This window comes from Lagopus leucura, unplaced genomic scaffold (genome assembly GCF_019238085.1).
Source record: "Lagopus leucura isolate 7727_CA_CO unplaced genomic scaffold, USGS_WTPT01 Super-Scaffold_760, whole genome shotgun sequence".
NCBI classification, from domain to species: Eukaryota; Metazoa; Chordata; class Aves; order Galliformes; family Phasianidae; genus Lagopus; species Lagopus leucura.
Window position 1 is genome coordinate 8042546 of NW_024962257.1, and position 23461 is coordinate 8066006.

Below are 23461 nucleotides of genomic sequence, written 5' to 3' on the forward strand. Positions count from 1 at the left end.
AGAACATGAAGGGTATTTCTTAAAACATGGGGACGGGATCCCAGCTCCCATCGCCGCTGCACAGCCCTACAAGTGCTGCCTTTGGGAGTGCATGGGGAGCAGATCTGTGTGCAGAACAGCCTGGGGCATGGGCTCACCCTCATCCAGCCTCGCAGCACCCTCTGCTGTCCCCAGCCTGCTTTTGTCCCATTGTCAGGTAGGAACTAAACCTGCTGAGGGCAGAAAGAAAGGAGAGAATCCAATGTAAGGCAGTAAGCACATTTCTTGAACATCGTTTTTTCTCTGTTTATCATTTATCCATTTAATCTGACATCTCTGGGTGACACATTTTACCCAGAAGAGGTAGAAAGGGAGGGGTGCTGGCTAGCATGGCACAAAGGTATCTCCTAAAGAGCTTATAACCATGTGGATAGCAGTGGATAGCTTCTAAATGAGTATATACTCCTGCTGACATTTTCTGCGTTTCAGGGTAATCAGTACAGCCTAAGAATGTTTGATAATGAGTCATGAATGCATTTGAAATCTCTTAATGTACAGCGGTGAATCCTCTAGTTGAAATGAATGCTTCTTAAGCCATTAGCTCCAAGTAAATGGAGATTTCATGTCTCTCTCGTGTAACTGATGAGTGTGTGCATGTGCTGTTTTGCAGATACTATCCCATGGGCCACCCAGTTTCTGTCCACCTTTACTTCCTCGCTGACCGTTTCCAAGGTTTCCTCATCAGACACCACGCCACCAACCTGGCTGTCAGTAAACTAGAGACTTTGGAAACATGGGTGATGCCAAAGAAAGTCTTCAAGATCGCAAGTCCGCCCAGTGATTTTGGAAGATTGCAGTTCTCAGAGGTGAGTATTCATAGCCACTCATTCACACGAGCCACGGAAGAGATTATGTACTAGTTCAGCAACCTATGGAAACTGCATTTCCATGTAATTTGTAGCTGAGAGCAGCTCTGTAGTGCAATGCAGTTTCTTTATCAAAGGCAATATTGTTTGCCAGCCCAGATCCATGGTTAACTCTCACTTATGTTACTCTCAGTGTCCCCTCATTCCCTGTTTGACAAACTGAAGGCATTCGCTGTTGTAAAAGGGGCTCAGAAGTTCTGTGACTGTGATTGTTGTGACTGCTGTGAGAGAGATGTGGGAGCTGAAAAATGCCGTGTTTCTGCAGCTCCAGATGTGAGCAAGGATGTGGTAAACGTTCCTCTCGAGAATATGCTGAAAACAAACCATGAAATTAGTGATAGTCAGGCACCAGTGCCACATTTGGGTAGAATATTGATGTTGTAACATGAAAGAGAAAATCATCACAGTAGTGGCTGAGATTTCCCACAAATCCTGTTATTTGTTGTAGGAATTTGTCTCGGTATCTGACATATAGTGGAAAAAGTGTACCCTAGAATGTATCAGGAAAGTTGACCACTAATAGAACCTGACATCTGTGTTCTGTTTTAAAGATACAACTGTCTGAGCAGTTAATTTTGTGATTTTTCTTGTTAAGCCACAAATTTCAATTAGGCCACAAAATTGATTGAACAAATGCATTCCAGTCATTATAGCCAAGTCCATAAATTACCATCTTCTTGGGCAATTAAGAAATGCCTGAGTTGGATTCAGTGTTTTGGTGTGCGTGGCAAATCCATGACATTAATGTGCCATTAAAGAGATGGATGGAAGGTGCGTTTCGTTTATCAATGTGTCCGATGGTAGACTTGCCATTTCATGCAGTGATAAATGATCATACAAGCTTTAATTCTTGTGATTTGTAGGAGTACTTCTGCTGTTTATTTGGTATTTTTTATCTCGCTTTCGGTTTGATGCCTTCTCTGAGTCCTTCTTTCAAAAGCAACAGGGCTGGCAGAATCTTTTTCTAATGAATGATAGAAACAAGCGCATTCACTCAGTATTTGAGAACTAGAATAAACATATTTATTAAGAATACATCTAACTTCATCTCACCTGTGGGGAGGGAGCACTCGTGGGACCAGAATTAACTCTCTGGCCACGCACCAGATCCCCTGTGGCTCCAGTGCATTAGCACCAAGCCTTTTTTCCCCCAAACCGGCCCTGCAGAACAGTAAGCCTGCTCTGCAGATGTCATGGAGCAGCAGTGCTCAGTGTCAGTGCCCCTCCTGGGGAAGCAGCAGTGTGTCAGTGGCCCCTTTGCCCAACACACAGGAAGAGTGTCACCTTGCAGGGAGGATGCCTGAACTCTGCTGCACTGATGAGCCCGTCTTCACGGCCTCATAGCCAGTAGCTGGGCTGCAGGTAGACATGGAGGGATCTGCTGCTGCAGTGACCTGTGTCAGTGCAAAGCATGGGAGGGATTTGGTCACTGGGGAGCTTTTTTCAGGCTGAGGAAAACTTTTCTTCTATTTGAAATCTGGGGAAAGAGTTTTGGTGGCTGCTTACATCTCTTTCTTGTTTTTTCTCACCTAAACTCTTGGACTGTCCTCTCTTTTCAGAAATGATCTAGGTTTTAAAAGACCAGGAGACACAAAGTCAAACATTTAATTGTTTTAATTGTTTCTTAAATGTTTGTCTTATTTCTGCCCTCCATTGGCCAGCAGGCATCTCTGCCTCCGAGCCAAATGATTCTCTCAGTTACCCTGATATAAATCCAGCATTAACCTCTTCAGCTTCAGTGTGGCTGCAAAGTCTGTCATCTGCTACAGCTTATTAAAATGCCACCTCTTTGTTGAAGTCCAACTAATGTAAAGCAGAGTTAGCAATTCAGCTCGGGTGAGGACATCGATGATTGCAGGTTAACCATCAAAACAGAAATTCATGATTTGGGCTCACTGGGACATAAATCTGCGTGGGTTTTCTTTTTCTTTCCAAATTTCATCCCATAATTTGGCAGAAACTTGAAACTGAATGGAGTCTTTTAAGTGGGAGTTTTGTCCCCAGCTTACACCAGTGGGATCTGCTGGGAAGAGCACAGACTTGCTGTGTGTGCAGGCTCCTGGGTGCCTTTGTGTCACTCAGACATAACCAGAATGGCAGCAGAGACAGGTTCTCTCTGGGCAGGATCAGCCCTTCCTGCCCTCTGCTCCTTGCCTTTGCTTCTCAGACTTTGCATCCTGAGTGGGGGATTTCACCATACGCTGTGTGAACGGGTTCATAATAGTGTTCCAGTTGCATTGGGCTCCTGTACTCAGTCTTTGGCTGAGAAAATAGAATAACCTTACAGGAAATCCAAGAAAGAAGATTTCCAAGTGTTTCCTCCTTTTTTCTTGGAAACTCCCACATCTCCTAAAACTGGCTTGTACATAATACACATAATATATGTCCAATTAGTCCAGATCAATGATAACTTTTACGTGGAAGGCAGAAGATTGATTTGCTGTAGAGTACTAAAAGTTTCAGCTCAGAGTGTATCAGTGGAACACTAAGTTCATTTCTAGTCTTGTTAAGACTCGTGATTCATCACAGAGAATAAAATAAACTAGGTGGCAGGCAATTAGTGCACATTGTGTGAACCTAATGGTCCTGTTTGTGGTGAGCAATGAGACACAAGCCCATAATCAAGGCATAATTTATCTTGGGAAAATTTTATCTGGGGACTGAACAGAGATAGAATTGGGAGTTATAAGCCAGTGGGTGAGTTCCAGCTTTCCAAATATCCACCATGCACAGTGCCTGCTCTTGAAGCCCAAAATAATGGTGATTAAAATAATGATATGGAAAATGTTGCTTTCTGTGCTGCATCTTTTCATATGTTATCAGTTCTTCATTACTGTTTGATTCCAGCCTGTACTTTCTGTATTCCATTTGAAAGTGAAAGTCTACTTCAAATATTTTAAGGGGCTGTGACAAATGTTACAGGACTGTAGTAACTTCTGACCTGTAACATCAGTCATCTCACAGTCATCTCAGTACTGGGAATTCGGCCATGTCAAGTTCAAGGGAGGAGCTGCAAGTCTCTCAATAGTGCTTTAAGTAAATTATTTTTAAAACATGGAGCTTCTAAAACTAGTTTATCCTGTAAGCTGTGCAGCACAGAAAGCATGTCCCCCAGCTGGCAACCGGTAATAAAGGGCAGATCCTGCAACAGGTGTCTTTAGCTCCATGCCTTCCTTTCTCCAGCATCGTGTGGCCGTCAGTGAGATGGCACTGGGTGCTTCTACCACATCTTTCACCCTCTGCTTTCCATTGTGGGCTTTGTCTGCATGGCAGGATTATAGCTCCACACTGGCTCCCATCCTGGGACTGGAGCTGCCGATGCGGTGGGTGATGGGTTGGTTTGGGTGGAATCTTCTCAAACAGAAGGCAGGGGCCTTTGGGTGAGGTATGTGTCATGGTGGGAGGATCCCCTCCAAGAGGAAAGCTGGCATCACTTCCTGAATACTGTTTTAGTTTGTATTTCTCTGGTTTCTCTAGGAAATCCTTGGATAGTAAGATCTCTGAATGATGCTATTCCCATTCTCATATGGTTTGTGGTCAGCACTGCTTTAGAGGGACTTCAGCCATAGACTGAAACACGACCTCCAGTTTGTCCAGGCCTGATACTGTTAACTGCTCTGAACATTGCTGGGTTTGGGAAGGAAGCCTTTAACGTATTTAATTCTTGAGGATAAAGCCTGCTTTCCTGAAGGAGCAGTTCAGTAAGAAATACCAGATGTGGCAAAAGCAACTGTTCCTTACAGGGTTTTCTTTGCCCAGGAGGGTGCAGGTTTGCTTCACGTGTTGTGGTTTCATTATTTCCAGGTCTCTTGAGAGGTAGGTGTGATATCAGCATACCCAACGAGGGTCAGTGGAGTAGGTGGTGGGATCTGATCAGGAAATTTTCTTTCTCAGCTTATTTCCATACATATTCAGTTGGCTTTGTCAGGAGAGTTGGCTCTGACAGCTCCTCAAGGCAGTCACTGCTGGGTCTGATATCTGGGCTGCACTGTCAGGTTTGATTAGCTGGTGTGTGAGGTGAAATACCTTGGAAATAGCAGGCACTGCTGGGCTGATGGCAGAGCAGTAGAAGGCTCGTTTTGTCTCTCATTCTGCTGTGTCATAGTCCTGTAGAGGAATTCATATGAAGAAGGACAAGTTTAGGATGTTAGAATTTTATTCTACTGGCCTTGTAGCTTTTTGCTAGTAGTCCTCCTGTAATTTGTCTGCCAAACACAGGGACTTATTTAAGTTGGTCTCAGGACCAGACAGTTTCCAAAATACACAACAGTGGTAATAAATATCAGGTAGTTGTTAAGTTTTCCAGATTTGAGGGATTTCAACATTAAATTGGGACCACTTATTTTCATCAATTAAGGTGAAATCTAGAAGAAAAATCTTTGAAGCAAATCAGCTACAATCATTCATTACACTTTCAGGAAAGCAGGTTCTGCCCATGACCCATGTGAGGTTAATATGAGGGACAGGACAGCATTGGGAAAATCTTCAGTATCCACATTTACTGAAAGAGAGGATCCTGTCTGCGTGTGCATGGGACTCCAGAGACCACCTGAGAGAACCCCATGGTTTCTGTGTAGGGAAAAGATCGACTCATAGGTCGTCACTGCTGTTTGTTTGGAGATTCAAGCCAAAGAGCACCAGCAGGACTACGAAGGTTGTGGTACCGGGTTGGTGAAGACATCTGTATGTCTCTCCAAGGAATGGCATCAGATGTCTGCTTGCAAAAAAGAGCCAAGGGCTTCTTCTGTTCTTCCCTTCCCATGAGGTCACTCAAATCTTTTTTGATACTGATTGCTTTTGATTTGAGGTCATGAGATCAGGACCTTATGGGACAAGGAAGACAGACACTTCAACCAAAGGCTAATATGTGACATTCAGTAGTGTGATCCACTCTGTTGCTTTTTTGAGAATGGATAGAATGGTTTGTTAACTGTCAGCCCCATAAGTACACGCTGTGTAAGCTGCTCTGAAAGTAATGCCACCTGTTTATTTGCATGGAAACTGCAACAGATATAAAGAGCATAATAGCACTGTTTAATAGAGCAAATTCTCCACTACAAAAAGCACAGTCACCAGCATTAGCTGTGCATTTTCACCAGTGATGAACAAGAGCTCCATGCCACGCTCATATAGAAATCTGCACCAGCAGAGATGACACACTGTCTTATAGCTGCTTGGATGGCACTGTTGCTGGAACGCACTACCCACTACCTCAGCTATGCTCACAGCCACTGTTTGGTCTCCATCAATGGTCAGCAAGTGTCCATGAATGTCAGTGGGCACCATTTTTTTCTGCATGGAGGAATTCAGTTCCACTTTTTTTGCTTTATCTACCCTTGCACGTCAGAGTGCCCCTCTGCTGCTGTCTGTCACACAGCAACACCATGTAAAGGGATGTTGGTGGGAAGGCTCAACCTCTGCTGCCATCCCACCAACAGCCGCCTCTGACATCATGGGCCGACATAAAGCAGGTGACATTACTTTCAGAGCAGCCCCCACAGACTTAGTGCTGGAATAGTAAAAAGTAAAGTTGACCTAAGAAGGGTAATTATTACATTTTATTGCTCTCTGTTTACAGATGGATTTTTTTTTCAGTTGTGTACAAGTGCTCAATGGCAACAGCTCGTAAATTTGTATCACCCTGTGGGTTATGGGTGAACCATTACAATTCATGTAAAGAACACTGAAATATGAAAGCTGCTAGAGAAAGGAAAGGTCTATTAAATAATTACACTAGATTGTGAATCAGCTGCTTTACTGCTAGTTAGGAATAATTAAAAAAACAATGTCACTATTATGACAGTGAGAAAAGAGTTTACCAGAAGTAATTGCATCATGTGGGGAGGGAGTGCAAGGAAACAGCATCTCATGCATAAATTGTAGTAAAGGGCCCAATGTGAATTGTCCTGAAGTCAGCACAAGCCTCATCTTTACTCTTGGCACTAGCTGGCTAGGTCTGTGTTGCAGGCTCCGTCTCTCAAATGTACTGTATGTGTTGATATCCCAGGAGATAATAGGACCTATGCATTGCAATAGTCAGTGTTTGGTCACTGGACTTGGTTCTTTATTGACTGCTTTCATGTGGAAGAAATGGAGAGCTACTGGAGCCTATTACATCCCTCTTAGTATGATAGTACTCATCTGTGTACCTTGTGGAAGTTGTTTGAGAAATACAGCTTGTGTCTTGAGAGCCCTTACTTGACGTGGCAGTCTCAGCTTGCAGAGATGATGCTAGCAGTGGTGTGGTCTCTGATTTCAGATTGGCACGGAGTGGGATGCCAAGGAAAGGCTGTTCCGGAATTTCGGAGGTCTCCTCGGACCAACAGATGAGCCAGTTGGCATGCAGAAATGGGGAAAAGGCCCCAACGTCACCGTTACTGTCATTTGGGTGGACCCAGTCAACGTCATAGCAGCGACGTACGATATCCTCATTGAATCCAGCGCAGAATTTACTCACTACAAACCGCCCTTGAATTTGCCCCTGAGGCCTGGTGTCTGGACAATAAAAATTCTGCACCACTGGGTCCAGGTAGCTGAAACCAAATTCCTTGTTACGCCTCTCACCTTCTCAAATCGGCAGCCTATCAAACAAGGTAAGTTTTAATATTTGTTACTGGAATAATACCGTTATTTTGTCTGTATTCATTGTAAATGCCACTGTTAAAAATGAAGTAGTGCAGCACTGGAAACAGCAAAAATAGAGGAATATTATAAATAGTAAATCAGATGAAATTGTTGCACCAAGACAAGTGAAGTGTCTGTATCCAGCCTGTACAAGACAGCCACTTTGAACGAAAGTCTATTTATATCTTTAAAATACACACTGTTCAAAATCCAGGGAAATTCAGACTCAGAAATAACAGCTGTCATAGAAGCCATCACTTAGAAAGAAAAATGGACCCTTCTCTGAAGCTGTGCGTTCACATTTGCTCATAAAGAGTTACAGGCGTTTAAACAGCTATCTTGGCAAAGACTGTGTGTTTAATGATATAAAACATTAATATATGAAATACTGAATCAAGGAAAATAACTCTAGGCCAGAGCTACCTGACAGGTTGTCATGTGCAGGCATTCGCTTCTGCCTGATCCCTGCCAAAGCCTGCTCAGTACATGCCAAACACACGTGTTACAGAAATACCAGTAGGTGCAGCAGCCCTGGTGTGTGCAGCATCAGACCCAGTCGGATTTCACACAGGGAAACCATTTTCCTTCCCACCACAGCAACACTGAGTCGCCGTAGGGCCAGCAGCAGCCCACGCACTGGGTGCTCAGCTCTTCATCCAGTGCCAGGTACAATGAGCTGGGAGGGAGAGTACAGTCTGCAGCCACACCTGTTCTCTTGTTCGCTGTGATCAACACCAGTTTGTTGTCAGCAATGTCTTTACTGTTATTCTTAATGCGCCCTTAAAGTGCTTCCATCTAATATCCCTAGCTTAAAATTGAGAGATACACGAATGGTCCTTTTAACTTTTCAGAAGTTGTTCTTCCTGATGAAGCAGCACATAAAGTGAGTCGGGCCTCCACCTTCCAGCACTATGTGCTGCTTCTGTAACACACGCACCACCAGACAGCTGCTGAGCGCTAATGCCGCCCTTATCGTGCTCAGCAGGAGCCTGATGCTACACATTTCTCACCAGGACAGCCAACATGCTGATTTCTCCTTGTAGCATTTGGTGACATCGTTCCTTAAGGAAAAACTGCACCACGGACAACCTGCTGCTCTTATTAGCTGCTAGGCAATGATACATTCTGAAAAACACCGCGTGTAGAAAGAATTTTAAGTTTGTAGCAGCCCTGCTTCTGAACGTGGCTGTTAGAGATTCATCTCCTGCAAGTGAATGAATTCCACGTTCTTTGCTAATTTAACAGTTGAGGCACAGACTGGATTGCAAATGTGGCACGTAGCCAGCAGCCTTGCTGTGTTTTGCTATGTGAGAGTGCTGAGCAAAGCCAAGCATGTGTGAGGCTTCAGCCCAGCGCCCATGCTTTGTGGTGGGAAGGCAAAAGCCCTCTGTCCAAAGGCGGAATCTCAAATTGTTCCACTGGAATCAGGGAGTCCCTGCATCTTGCCACAAATAAGAAAGAAAAAGTTGTCCCATTGATTCACTGAGAGAAGATCTGGCTCATATTTCTTGTTAAAGAGCCCTATTCATATGGTAATGAGAATCTACCATAGGAATGAAATACAAAGCCAGGGAACAATATTATCTAGGAAAAGCCTCAGGAGCACTTTGCTGCTGATGCTGGGATGCATAGTCTCCCTGTGGCTGAGGCACAAAGGTAAAGGAGAAAATTAATTACAGGGGCAGAGAGAGACACTTCACTCTAGTTAGAATGATATTTACAATGCAGATTTGTTTGTTTGGGTTTTTTCAAGGCTTTCTGTCTCAGTGATGTTACTGTGCTCTGTGCTGGCAATTGTCATTTAGCTTTGATTTCAAGCTTTTGTCAGTTTGTCACCACTTTATTACTTAAATATATTTCTCTGTGCCAAATAAAGGCATTGTGAGAATACGACAGAAGAATTAGAAGTTCTAAAAGAACAATTTCTGTTACTGTTGTAAACAATGTGAAAGCTGCCAAAAATCCTCTAAAATGAAGGAATAGTATTATTGTCTTGTCCCACTGAAAATAAAACATACATCAGCCTTAGCCAGGAGTTGTCAGCAGAAGAGAAAAGTATGTTTTATTAGGGATTCAAGTTTTGTCCTTCCCTCACCCTGAGCAAAAAAGAAAAGCTCTAAAGCTCTTGTCAGAAAGATTTCCACTGCAGATAATTTGCTCCTCCAGAAGCCTTTTTCATTCACATACACACTGATTTGCTTCATCAGGATCAGGCCCACTCTGTCTCACACATTCCAGATGTAGAAACCGGAGTCCACATAGGTACCTACATAACGATCTGCCCATATTTGTGCACAGTCTGACTGTCTAAAAAATATCTGCCCAAATCTGGCAGCAGGCTGTTGTATCTTGAGAGCAAGAACGTGACAACTGTCACTGTACTTCCTAAATCACTGCATATCCACTGACCAGCACAGAGCACAAGGTGAAGCTGATTTCTGTTTCCCTACACCATGAAGGGAGCAACTTGCTCCTCTCTTAAATGAAGCAGAACATGTTCATTCCTGTATCTCTCTCAAAATTCGTGATTGCAGTTCGAACTAAAAAAATTAATTCTGGGACCAGCTTCCAGCAAAGATGTTTCATTTAGCAGTTTATAAAAACAGCATATGCAGCTAGTTATCCATTTTCTATTCTCATTTATTTATTAGCTTTGGCCTAGAGTTCGTGCATGCAAGTAAAGCCACAAGGAGAAATCAGGGACAGGCTTTTTCCTGGCATATTATGTCCAGATGCACATAACTGGTAGAATGTAAATTGTTTAAAAACAGGCATTTGTTGCCCTTTACAAGGACTGGACCCATAAAAGATCCGAGATCCGTTCTCACATGGAATGATTGAGTACACTTGGAGGTTGGGGATGTTTCCACAGAAAATGAGGCTCCCAAAGCTATTTCAGTGGAAAGTTTAGAATCTAATGCTATTTATTCTTTATTGCTCCTCTTTCCCCTCCAGTCATTCAGATCTGTGTCTGTTTTCTCTGAGTTCTGTCTCTGATCAGTTCTGCCTTCAGCAGATCATTCTGGCCCAGGAATTTCTTCAGGTCTTTGCATGTTTGGAGGAAGGACATAAAGTGAATTATGTGAATTTGTCAAATAACCCATTTGGAAAAAGCAGGTTGAGCTTCACTTGGTCCACCAGTATCTCCTTCTCCCTGTGTCCTGCACAGCCAGATTCTGTTGTTGTTTTGTTTTTTCTTTAAATGGTGACTCAGAGTGTCTCACTGTATGGCTGACTGTGTTAGAGCCAAGTTCTCCTTGCTCACTGTAAGGACACAGGAGAGCTGCCACAGGCCATTGGGATGCCTCAGGCCAAGACAGAAAGGAAATGTAATGTGGAGGATGCAAGACAGGGAGACAGATGGCTAGAAGATGTGGCTATACACAAGGATGAGGGTTTCTTATTGTATGCTTTAGGCAGCAAATTCCGTGGAGGTTGGATCTGCTTCTCCATCATCTCTCTTTCTCTTTGCTGCACAAAGTCTGTGCAAGTGCTCCTCCCAGGTGGGACTGCACACATCTCCCTGAAGCACTGAGAGATACAGGGAAAAAGCCAAACCAATTCATTTTCAAATTTGAGTTTATATTCATACAAAGCTTTGATGGTGGTGTCCCAGCTGAAGTGGTACTAATGAGTTGCCATGTGTTTAATGTAGTTTTATAAAACCTAAATAAAGTAAATCAAGATGAAGCCCCAGACCTCAAGCCCATACTAGACTAGATTGAAAATAAATAAATTACTTGAAAACTTCTTCCCTCAAGCAAAGAAGGAAGGAAGGAGAGCATCCTTCTGCAGAGGCACCTTTCATGTTTGGTTCCTGATGCGTTTGCATGCTCCTGGCATGGAGCTCCTGCTGCCCCACAGCTGGACAGGGAGCCTCAAACACCACCCCATGGTCCCAGTGCCCTCCAGCTACAGGCACCTCTTTCAAAGGCTTGGAGGCATTAGCAGACACCCCACAATGCACACATACATCTCAGAAACCTGTTAACCTAATCCACATTTATGGATCAGCTTAATTAAGTATGTACTGGGAAACCTTTGTTTTGCTGTTGGTTATTTGCAGTGGCTCAATCAATTCTAATTGCGTCTGTATGGATTATAAAGTGGGTGGCAACTTGTGTCAGAACTGCTGTGATCTCTTTAAATTAACCAGCTATGACATGATACGTTCTTGATAAACGTGGTGACGGCAGCAGGCAGGCCTGTGTCTGCAGGAGAGTAGACATGCCCTAGAATCGTCAGTCCAAGAAAAACCCCGAAGACAGGGATTTGCTTTGAAATTTAGTTCAGATCCAGTTGACAAGGAGTCGATTAGCTTTGCAATGAGCAAATGCAGCACTGTCTTGTTTGCTGCAAGAGAAAACAAACCAAATGTCGATAAAAAATTACCTCTTTGCCAGAGGGCTTCAATGCAATTCAAGTAAGGAAATAAAGCTGTACGTTCTGTGTTCCTTAAAAAAAACCACAGGTCTAGCGCCTTAATGTGTACCAAGGTAACTGCTGCTTTCATTCCGTAGCCCACTCTCTGTCTAAACTCATTTGCTTTTTCTGCAAAATGAAGAACAAACCCACACAGAACTGCTGAGATCTCAGCCTGTGCAGCTGACTGCAGGCTGTGTGCTCAGCCCAAAGAAGTAATGCTAAGGAAAGTCAGTTGAGGAGGGAAATGCCCTCCCAGAGTGAAGTGCAAACGGCAGCGGGGCACAAAAAATAACTTATTTTTTCAAACTGTAATTTAAAGTCAGTGGAACATATTTTGCACTGGTAAGTCTTCCACCTCAAAGGACCATATGGATGTTTTCACTGGAAAAAAATATCTGGCTTACTGTCTGCAGTCCAGTTAATTTTGAATTGGTTGCTGTGACTGGAGTCTTAAATGTCCAAAACCACATCTCATGGAGGCAGGCCTTACATTCATTGCTTTTTTCATGAGCAAGGACTGAAGTGTAAGTAAGCACTTCAAAATGATGCACAGTAGCTCCAGCCTCCCTTTGTGCAGTGTTTCAGGGCTTGGGATCCACATCTCCTTGCTTTCCCAGCCCAGTAGGTTATAAAGTCATTATTATCTCTTCTTTTTTTGTCTCTAATGCGAAGAGGAATAGCACCCAACATCTCCCATAGTGTGAATGAGCAGCATGGGCAGCGAACAGGGAGGAGAGGTCATTACTTTCTCTTGTGAACTCTTGAACAAAGATGTGGAGGCTTAAGGAGAGGGTTCTGGGTTCAACCCTTAGAATTTTCTATTGATGCGTAGCTCTGCACTGACTGCTGTTAACCAGCTCTGCCTGATAATACTTGTTTGGGTTATTTTAAAAACAAAGGATTCCCTTCAGTTCCTTTATCCACTTTGAGCACTGTCTCTGCCGGCACATCCATGCAGCACAGCTGGTTCTGGAGCAGAGTGCAGCACTCACTGAGTGGTGTAGAATCACACAGCAGTGTGCAGGTGGGAATGTCTGAGAAAAATCTGAGTCAGGGCGAGTTCTGTTTCATCCTGTTGTTTGTCTGGAAAAACTTCTCTCTTGTTCCACACAGCAAACACATGCACAGCAGCTTTTAATTCAGCAAGCTCTCTGAGCTGCCTGTTTCAGTCAGATGATCCTGCTAGCAATGCCAAATCTTATTTGTTTGGGGATTTTTACTTATAATACTCCTATTTAATTAATATGTTGACAAACAATCTTCCATATTTAATTGCTTCCAAAGGAGGAAATTTAATCATGTGTACTCGTTCTGTTTCTTAAACTGTAGAGCTCTGGCAGAGCACACTTCTGACATAAGTGCATGGAACAAACTCCTTTTGACTAGAAGTTATTCTAGTCTATTCATTTAAAGGAAAACAGGCAGTAGATAGGTATAGAATATAGGAATAGTCAAAGCATGTATAATGGCGATGGGGATCTGCTGAACTAATTTAATTGAGGATTTGAAGTAATGGACTTGCGCTGCATTTGACATTAAAGACTTTGCAAATGTAACAGCAGAGCTCCAATTAAGTGTCCCTTTTCCCTCTAAATCAACATACTGATTTATTGCCAGTGCCCGAGATGCTGTCCTCTGTGTGGGAGAAAGGGCTCAGTGTGAGCAGCAAGGATATGTGGAAGGAATTGTAGACGTGAATATGTAATTCCTGGCCTCTAAATGATATCTGAACCCAGTGGCTTTCCTAGCCTGGAGTGCCCTGAATGGGCCCTTTTTGTGTTTTAGACTGTGTATGTTGGCAGAGCTGAACATATCCTCTGTGCTGCCGGGAACAAGGATGGTAGAGAAGTCAGCTGAGAACAGAAAGAAAGAGTTGAGAATTTACTCCCTAGAGGCACTGAGTGAATTTTTGTGGAGGCTCACATTCTGGGCGTATGAGCAGCACCTCAGCTACCTCCAGAAGTCAGCAAGCCTTAGACTGGGCTGAGGGTCTGAAGGTCTTTGAAGGTGCTACGCACTCTGACAGTGATTTTTTCTAACGATGTACTGCATTTGGCTGAGGTAGAGGAGTTACTCTAAGAAAAGCAACCACAATGCAAGGGAAATGGGTTTGATCCATTATTCAGTGCAAGTGCTTGAAATATGATTGTCTTTAGAGAGCGTTTTCCCAGTGAGACTGGAGTGCTTCCAGCAATTCTACTGGGGTCGCAGCTCTACCAGCCCTACCTGGTCAGTCCAAGGCCGGGTTGCTGTCCTTCCAGTGCCGGCAGTGTCACCACATGGCTTCTGGAGGCAGGTACTGCATACAAGAGTTGTGACTTCCATAACAAGGGAAGGGCAATCTGTTTAGAAGAAAACCAGGCTGAGCTCTTTCTGCTAGACAAGTCATTGATAACACTTGAAGTCTGACCACAGTTTCTAACACTCTCACCTCGGGTCTCCTTCAGCCATTCCCTCGTTTCAAAGCACAGTCTGTGTGGATGTTGGCGGGGTAACCAGCTGAACAGGGTGTATTTGCAGGCCTCCTCTTGGGGAGAGAGACAACATTGGCTTTTCCTGAATGCAGAATAAGTTCCTCACAGGAGGGAACTGCACGTTGCCCAGGCTCCAGCTATGGGCAGGAGCTGCGAGGCTGGGCCTGCCTTTTAGTTGTGCTGAACCCTTAAACCCCAAAGGTTTTCTTCGACACTCAAATTTTGTGGTTTGTTTCTGCCTTTTCCAGAGGAAGCCATGAAATATCACAGCGGGCCTCCAAAGAACGCATACATGGAGCAGAGCTTCCAGGGCTTGAACCCAGTCTTAAACATTCCTGTCAGCGCTGCTCGCGTGGATCAGGCCAAGAGGAACGCGGCGCTGGTGGGCGCCCGGCTGGACGCCTGGGTGGACTCACTGGTCAGCAGCGTCTGGTCGGCCGTGGACATCTGCAGCACCGGCCCCACCGCCTGCCCCGTCATGCAGGCCTGCACCCAGACTGCCTGGAGCTCCCTGAGCCCCGACCCCAAGTCCGAGCTGGGCCCCGTCAAACCCGATGGTCGCTTGAGGTAGCAGCCGGTACGCCCTCCTTCGGCATAGGGTCTTAAAAGGGAATCGAACCTTGCTCCAACATGAATCTCATGCTAGGTTTCACCTAAGGGAACGTTATACTTTTTTGTTACATATTGCAATGTAATTATTTCTTAAAAAATAATCTGACAAGGCCTTTGGCACTGCTCTCTCCATCAGTTCCGTTGGAGTGGCTTGGCTCACCGTGTGGGCCTCAAAGCAGCAGCAGCAGTGAGCCATGGAGAGGGCAGTGAGGGAACAGCTGCTAAAAGTGGTGTTTTTTAAAAATAAATTTGTCTGTACCTCTGCTGTTTCATAGGCTTTAATTATTTTGCTACCATAAATAAATCACAGCAAAATTCCCTTCTACTTATGCTTCCTGGGGAGGTTGGTTACTGCAGGCTGTATCCCATATGGCCGGATTACCTTACAGAACGTGAAATAATTATGGTACACCCTCATTATTATTTTTTGTATGTAACATAAAGTAATTCTGGACACAGCTAACTGCTGTGCTGTCTGTGTCATCCTAGTTAGGGAATGTGAGCCAAAGCAAGGGCCTTCAGATTACATTCAGAGGTTTTCAGACCAATTTTGTGATAAACTGTACGTGGCACTGGTGTTTGGCAGTATCAGCTTTTCATTTCTCATGTAGTCAGGTTCAGGATCTGGCTACTTCAAATATTATTTTGAAAGACCAAGAAGCAGTCTGGATTCAGACCTTTGGAATGTGCAGGGTCTTTCTAAGCTCACCAGCACTCCGTATTTTGCAGACTTCCTGCACAGAAGTGTGTGTATCACTGGGCGTAGATTGGGCAGTGACTGCTTACTTTTGCTGTATTTTCTCAAGCAGTGGAGTTGCTCAGTACCAGTAAAACAGTGGCATTTGCCCTTGCAGTTTAGAGTCGGAGATTATTTTTATCAGTGAGAGCAAGATTGGAACCTAAATCTGCAACACATTTCTTCCTTAAGTAGTGACAAATAAGTAAGTCTTAACACTAATATCCTCCTTTGGTCTCAGATCTGCTAGCTCTGCGTGAAGAAGGGTATTAAAATTTGTCAGGGCACCTAGAAAGCTGAGCAGGATATCAGAGTTCCTGACCAAAGCTGGACATGAAGGAGAGCAATACCTTGCTTCTCAGTGCTCTTGCTTTATTCTCTCAGAAAACTCTACCCTCCCCTGTCCTTAGAGTTTCTAGCAGGCTGCTTCCTGTTTGAAATAGGCATCTGTTGCATCACTTTTAGCTGCATTTTCTACAGCAGCAAGAGACTTCACTTTCTTATATTCCAAGAACTTCGTATAAGTTTTATGTAGATTCATCTCCAACAGATGCATTTTGCATTTACATAAAACATGCACTTTGTTGTTGTTGCTGTGGTAATCTCTTGACCCAAGAAAGCTATTAAGTGCTATTGGGTTAATTAGGAACAAAATCTTGTTGATTTAAACAGCAAGGTATCTGTTTACCCTTGTGTGTGTATGTCTAGCTCTCATTCCTGCTGATGAGAGTTAAGCTTCCACACCAGGAGGGAAATAGACCCTTAAATCATTCCATAATCGCATCTCACAGAGAGGTTGAATTCCCTTTTAAACAGCGCTTGCAAGATGTCCGTGACACAGAGATTCCAGCAGCTCGTTCTGTCTCTCTCCGTAGCATTGGTTTAAAGCTACTTGCAGTTTGCTTTGGACTTGAAATTGCAGTGTCAGCTGTGCTGGCATGAAGGCAGAGCATTGAAGTGTTTATCTGGCATGAAAATGGATGCATAGAAGGAACAATTTAGGTATTTATTATTTATGTTTTAGTCAATGACTAATTAGTAGGTGCTGCTTTTGCAGCTTGAAGATTATGTTATCTTACTAACTGAAGCTGCCTTTATTAAGAAAAGGCCTTCCTCCCCTCACATCTCCCTTTCTTTCTTTTTCCTCATTCTGACACTCATGAGAGCTCTAGGTTTAGGAAAGCTTGTAGCAATGAGAGCTGGTTGAAATATTTCAGTCAAAATAATGTTCCTGCTTTTCAACTGGCTCTAGAGGCAAATGTGTTTAAAACCAGGTTTGCCAACAGGTTTATATGATAGCAATGCGGTATTATTACTTACTCAGTATGTTTTTGATTTTTTTTTTTTTGTTAGCAGTGCTTGTTTTCAATCTAACATTCCATCGTGAAGTTCAGATTCTCTGGGGGCCTCCAGTCCTCACTGAGGAATCCATCCAGGGCTTCAGTCACATGGCAATGGCAGCTGCACAGTCAGAGCCCTGTGGATAAATGGAGAGCTAGTTAGGGCACACCATTAACAACCCCATCAGTGATTGTTCTCAGTACAGCTGCTGGGGTACTCACAGGCTGCTCAGTCTGTCTTGCACATTGGCATGTGTGTAAGGGTGCATCCACACACACATGCAGATAACTTGATTTTTAAATTTGATACTTTTTTATTCTTAAACAGGAGTGTTTTTAATTACTTTGTTAGGAAACTCTCGTTGTTAACTAGATGAAACAGAAGGTGACAACAACCCAGGCTTCTGTGGCTAGAAGAAAATCTGCCAGTCATTCTAAATGTAAGGCACAGATTAGTTTGCTGTAGTTCAGAAAGGGAGAAGAACTTAAGTGGTTGCTGAAGTATCTACTTACATTGTATACTAGTTTTTTTTTTAATATTAGTTTGTTTTCTGAAAGACAAAAAGCTCAAAGAAGTTGAGTAGCAAGCTGGCACTCCCAGTGCTGCTGTTACAGCATCAGCTTGAAACAAGAGGTCCTGCAGTCCTTCCTCAGGCAAAGCTTTCACAGGGTGCTGATCCTGAGTAAGGGCTCCAGAGTCAAGTCCACATAAATAAAAAGGGTGAGACAGTATGCTATCAGTAAATACTGTATGTGTTTGAAATCCTCAGTGGCTGAGCTGCTGTGTTTGGAACGTCATCTGGTGTGAGTGTTGAGCTTTGGACCTACACAACAGCATCTGCTGTAGCTGTCAGTATGTAGGCTCAGACAGAGGTCCTGTAGAGATAAGTCTAAGCTGGGAAGTGCTGTAATGGTGCAGCAAGCCCTGTGGATGCAAGACTTGTTCCATCAGGAATCAGAGCTTGCTCCAACCAAGTGGCTGTGGTGGTGCTGCTGAATAGCTTTTCTGGTCCTGAAATGGCAGGCACTTGTAGCCTGGGGTGAATATCGTATATTGTTAGAAGAGAATAACTTCACAGATCTTACATTTGGTGAAAAGGAGAATTCAGAGCAGGAACCCACAGTTCGTATAAAACAACCAAGTTGTGCATCGCCATCTGAGTGTGCTGGTGTCATTTTCCAATCATGCTGGCCATTCCTTGCTGAATGGGACTCCAGCTGAAAGCCAGCTTTGATCAGAATCCCTTCTGTGGCAAAGGAATGGGTTTCCATATGCGTGCATTTGCCCTCTGTGTGTAATGCTTTGCTCATTTAAATGCTGTGCCTGCTCTGCACAGTAGCCGTGGAACATTTCTGTGATCAATCTGAATTACACAGAAAGGAAACGTGGCCAAACGCAGAACTTCTACATACGTGATTTAATGAATTACATCCAAAGTCGGTCTTAGTGATATGCAAACCTGTTTATATGGTAATGTTAAACCTTGAGGCAAATAGAAACAGCTCACATGACAGTTTATTTTTAGAGGTGTCCAATTCTTTCTTTGATAACGTTTGGACATTAAGCGATTGTATTTATATTTCCATTTTCTGATATTCAAAGGCTTCTTAGAGTTGAAATTATGCCTTCATTTTTTGTGCTCTCAGCAAGCAGGGAATTTTAACAACCCCTCCATGATGGCAAGTATTATACAAGGAAGTCTATCTGTCTGTCTCTTGCTCAGTCTTCATTACCACTGAGCCTAGACATGGAGGTGTATGCATCTGTGTTACAGAGTGGCTTTCCTAGGTATCAGCTTTAATGCACAATGCATGTGTAGTTGTTTAACAACTTAACAATGATCCTGCAAGACCAACAGAAGGACCAACTAATGTTTATTCACCTTCTGTCCATCTCCTACAGCACTAATCACAATATTAACGAAGTCTCAGTCTCATATTGTAATGACCAGAGTAGTGAGTCAGAGCTGGAATATTCTAAACCTGACTGAAGGGAGAGGCAGAAGACAAAGGTGCTGAAACTGCAAAAGTTTGACACGGTTGTGCAGCAACAACACTTTGAATAAACTGAGCACCTTCTTTTCTGCACAGCAAGCCTGAGAAATGCTGATACCATGAGATCTTAGTTTTGACTTCCCAGATAAAAATAAAACAAAATCCAGATTTTAATTGTGGTCAGACAATGAGGACCAACTTTTGTTGATTTCCGCAGTTCTCTTCTTTCATCACAGCTGTCAGAGAGCTGCCAGCTTGCTGCTGGCTATCACACCCTCCTCATTTTCCCAGCTCCCAGGGCTTCAGGACTTGGCCAGATGGAACCTTGGCCAACTCTATTGCTTTCTGTTGGGCAGGAAGTTTTGTACTCGTGTGAGCCAAATCCCTTAGGCATCATCAAAACCCCTAGTTGTAAATCAGAAAAGTTTGCTTTTTAGAGCAGCCTTCAGTCAGCTCACTACTAATACATGTGAAGGAATCTGAAAAAATGACAGCAAGTACCTTTTCCCAATTCTTGGGGCATGGTTATTTAAGGTATGTAATAGTGAGTTTGGTTATTTCATCAGCAAAGACTGAGTTGGTAGAAAGCAGTTAGCGCTGTGTCCCACTGTCCTTAGCTTCAGTCTGGCAGTGAGAAGATAATGATATCCATGTGCTTTCATTGCATCTATTCAAGGCCTCCAAGATAGTCTTAAGGATTCTTAGGACACTGCATTAAACCCATATTCAATGGCAATTGAAAGCACTGGCCGACATCCGTGAGCAGAGTAGGAGCCAGCTGGCGCTGGAGGGGTGGGATGCTGCCCTTTGGGGCCCAGCAGCAGCTCCTGGGACAGGAGGCCCAGTCACACAGGGTGGCGGCTGCTGCTGCACAGAGAAGCAAAACCAGTGTGGAAGAGGGCAGGCAGGATGCTGCAGACAACATGGCAGACAGAGCCTTAGCAAGTGTGGGAAGGGCTGTATTGGGAAATACCGTTCTTCCTGTAGACTGTTCAAGAGCTCCCTGCAGAGGTGCAGCACGGGACAGGCTGGCTTTTGAAGGCCTTCATCATCACCACCACTGTAAGGAAAAGAGGAATCAGGCTGAGAGCACTGAAAATTGAGGCAACGAGATCTTACAGCCTATGTCACCCAGGACCACAACAGCATTAGGTTTCCTGCAGTCGAGCAATTAACCCTCACAATGTGAGGCAGCAGATTTTGCTCCTTTATACTACCAGTAGCTCATAGATCACTCTGCTCTTTGCTTCTGCCTTGGTTACCTTCTTTTGCTCATGGTGCTATCACAGCTGCTACCTCACTGTGTCTGCAAACATGTTTACCTGATAACAACAAAAAAAGGTACCAGAAGTCTCCTTGAACTGAATGTACAATCTATGCAAATTCTCTTTCTACTTTGTTAAAACCTAGAAGTATTACTTGTAACCTTGCCAAATAAACAGCAAGATACTGTACAGGTGCCTCTGATAACAGAGTGACAATTCTAGGCGCGGTTCATTGCGCTGCATTTGTATATTGTAATGACTTTGCTTGTCTTTGGTTCTGTTGTAATTAACACCCTCATCGAGAAGATAGTAATCTCTTGCTAGGGGAGCGCCTTCAGTTTGCTGGGAATATTCTGCAGGATGACTGTGGCATTTATTTTCCTACTTAGATCCAAAAGAAAGCACAGACATGTTGGCCAGAATTCGGGTGGTGGTTCAGATTTTCTCTGGGTGAAGCCTATTGGCTTTGAATTGCTCAGTGTCTGTTCCCATTGTGGCGTTCAGTGTGTGCAGCCCCTCAAAGAAAGCCTTACTTTCATCCTTTCTAAATGTGGCCTTAAACTGTGTTAGAAAGTTAGGTGTTGTCTGTGTCTTGCTCACTTTTTCTGTTTGTTGTGGAAGGAATAAAAGGCACCTTGAGGTTTCTATTACAGCTCAGTTGTGTTGCTGTCAGCTTACACTTCACAAATACAATAGAAATTGCTTACAAATGCAGTCTTTAAGGGAAGAAAATGACCTTCCCTTTGGGCAAAGGAAGGCTCAGAAGTTCATACAAACCCTAGGAAATTATGAGCTCTGTCTCTTGCAACTTACGGTAGATAAGGAAGGTTGATTTAATTACCTACAAAGTGCAGACATAATAGCTTTTTATTTATCTTCAGACTGTAACAGGACAGACTGCTCTCAGATGCATGAGACAAATACTGGAGCAGTGTCACTCATTTTGGCAGAGCGCAGCAGCATTCGTGTCAGATTTGTACTTGTAACTGAGAGAAGATGCTTCCTAACGGTACGGTCTTAAAATGTGAAGAACGTCACCACGAGGGGCCAGATTTTGAGTGGTGGTTGGGAATCTAACAGTAGGCATAGAAGACAGAGGAGTCTGGCTGTACCATCAAAGTTACAAATGCACTTCCAAAAAATCTGGCCTCTGGAGCTTTATCCAAAGGTTGTCCAAGTCTGCAGAGGCCGTGAACTTCTGCTAAGGCTTGGGTATGTTGGGTTTCATTGCTGCTGTTCTCCAAGGAATACTGTCAGGTTTCAGTAGCACCAATATTCCCGGCAGGCTGCAGTGCTTGTAGGAATCTCATATCCTGCCCTGTTTCAGTATTCTGATGCATATACAACCCAAAGGCAAATGAGAAGGTTTACACAGCAAGCAAGAATTGTGAAACAAAAATAACTGATTTGAGTTAATTAAATGATTTTTCTGACTTTGTTATTTTGGTTTTGTTTGGGGTTGATTGGATTTTTGTATTTCCTAACATAGTCCATAATAAGTTATTCCTATTCTGTCATTTTCAAAGACTGGTGGTAATATAGTTTTAAGAAATAACTATTTTGTTACAGATCATAATATGCATAAAGCTGTACAGAAATATTTTGTAAGCTATTGAATAGGGAGAAAAAAACATGTATATACAGCAAAGTTTAAAAAAATTGGAAATTCAAATGGAACACACTGAAAGATGTAGATATTTTGCTATTTATTTAAAGGAGTATTTTATGAGATATTGAAATGTCTTAAAATTGACTGGTAATCAAAGTTCAAAGTCAGAATGCTTTTCTTGTAGTAGAATGTGATTTTCAGCAATTATTGCACTACCCGTTTTTGCACCCTCTTGTCTTTCATTTAGCAGAAAACAACGTGCCTTAGCTGTATTCTTTGTCAATGGGAGTTTGGTTTTTTTGTCCAATAAAGCAAATTTTTTTGCAGAAAATGAAATGGATGTACTAAATACTGTATTATACCAAAAACACTGCAGTTGTATATAAATGCTTTCTGTCATACTGTGTTTTCAGATGCAGAATTTTAAAATAAAAAAAAAAAAAGCTGTCTTTAGGAGTGGATGTACACGTGTTATTTAAGCTCACTAAGGGAAGTCTTTATTTAAAGAGAACTTCATTATTTGCTGATATTTAGGAGTAAAAATGGAATGAAGCATTACTGATTTGTGATCCCCATGCTGATGCTAATTGCTGCCCAGCGAGTCTTTTCTTAGGCTCCATTTTGCAGCCATAGTAATTATAGAGGAGACTTTCACTGTTGGTCAAGATGATGGCTTGCACTTGTCAGGGCTAATGTCACCACCAGTAAGAGCACTGGGAGGCAGGAGATGGACACCCCAGTGCTCCCAATACTGCCCACAAGGCCCAGAGACGGGTCCAAACTTTTTGAGCCAATCACAGATGGCTGCTGTTGGGCCTCTTCCAAACAAACCAAGACATGGTAGGCAGAGGGGGTAGAAAGGGATTGAGAAAAAAGCCCATTGCAGCTCTCTCTTCTAAAGACAGCTACTGATGAAGTGCACTGAAGTTTCTCCCATCCATCCCCAAAGCATTCATCATCACTAAAGGAAGGTCACAGACATACAAATGGAAGCTGTGTGTAGCAACAGGAATTAATGTGAAGGCCTCCTGGTTACAAGAACAGCAAAGTGTGTCCTTTGTCTCTGCTGAGAGGATGAGCTCAGACAGACACACTTCTTCCACAGTTCCCCCACATGTGTTAAGGACACAAATTAGCCATTGTTTAATGGCCACCTGCTATAAGCACTTAACAGGCTCCAGTCTAAGGATGGGTTTCTTAAAGCTGCTTCTATAGGTGATGCTGAGGAAAACACCTAAATTCTCCTACAAGCGGGGTGTATCTAAAACAGGCTTCTCATGATGCATTGCAAGTTTCTCTCCTAGTGCTGCTTTTTGATGTGGGATGCCTGAGAAAAAAAAACCATCCTTGATGACCTTCCAAAAGTCTCTGACACCATCAGGAGTCTGCGTGACTTTTTCATGCACCCCCAAGCAGTGCTGCAGGTTCTCTTGGCAGCCAGAGCTGCTTTTGATCTTCTGTTTTCTTTTCACCTGC

At 43.4% G+C, this 23461-nt stretch overlaps 1 protein-coding gene and 1 long non-coding RNA gene across 2 annotated transcripts in view; one reads left to right on the forward strand and one right to left on the reverse strand.

Annotated features, from left to right (window-relative positions):
- The window catches only part of XYLT1 (xylosyltransferase 1), a 144717-nt gene extending 129414 nt beyond the window's left edge, over positions 1 to 15303 (forward strand). Inside the window, exons 9-11 of the mRNA XM_042864299.1 lie at positions 650 to 845; positions 7165 to 7498; positions 14677 to 15303. Of these exons, the coding sequence (XP_042720233.1) occupies positions 650 to 845; positions 7165 to 7498; positions 14677 to 14999 (853 nt within the window). The 3' untranslated portion in view covers positions 15000 to 15303. The remainder of the gene's footprint in view (positions 1 to 649; positions 846 to 7164; positions 7499 to 14676) is intronic.
- On the reverse strand, positions 2059 to 17248 carry LOC122176062. The gene is made up of 3 exons (XR_006177624.1): positions 17097 to 17248; positions 14181 to 14296; positions 2059 to 5012 (listed from the first exon to the last, which is right to left on the reverse strand). It is a non-coding gene; the product is annotated as an uncharacterized LOC122176062 (long non-coding RNA).
- Positions 17249 to 23461: the final 6213 nt, after the last annotated feature.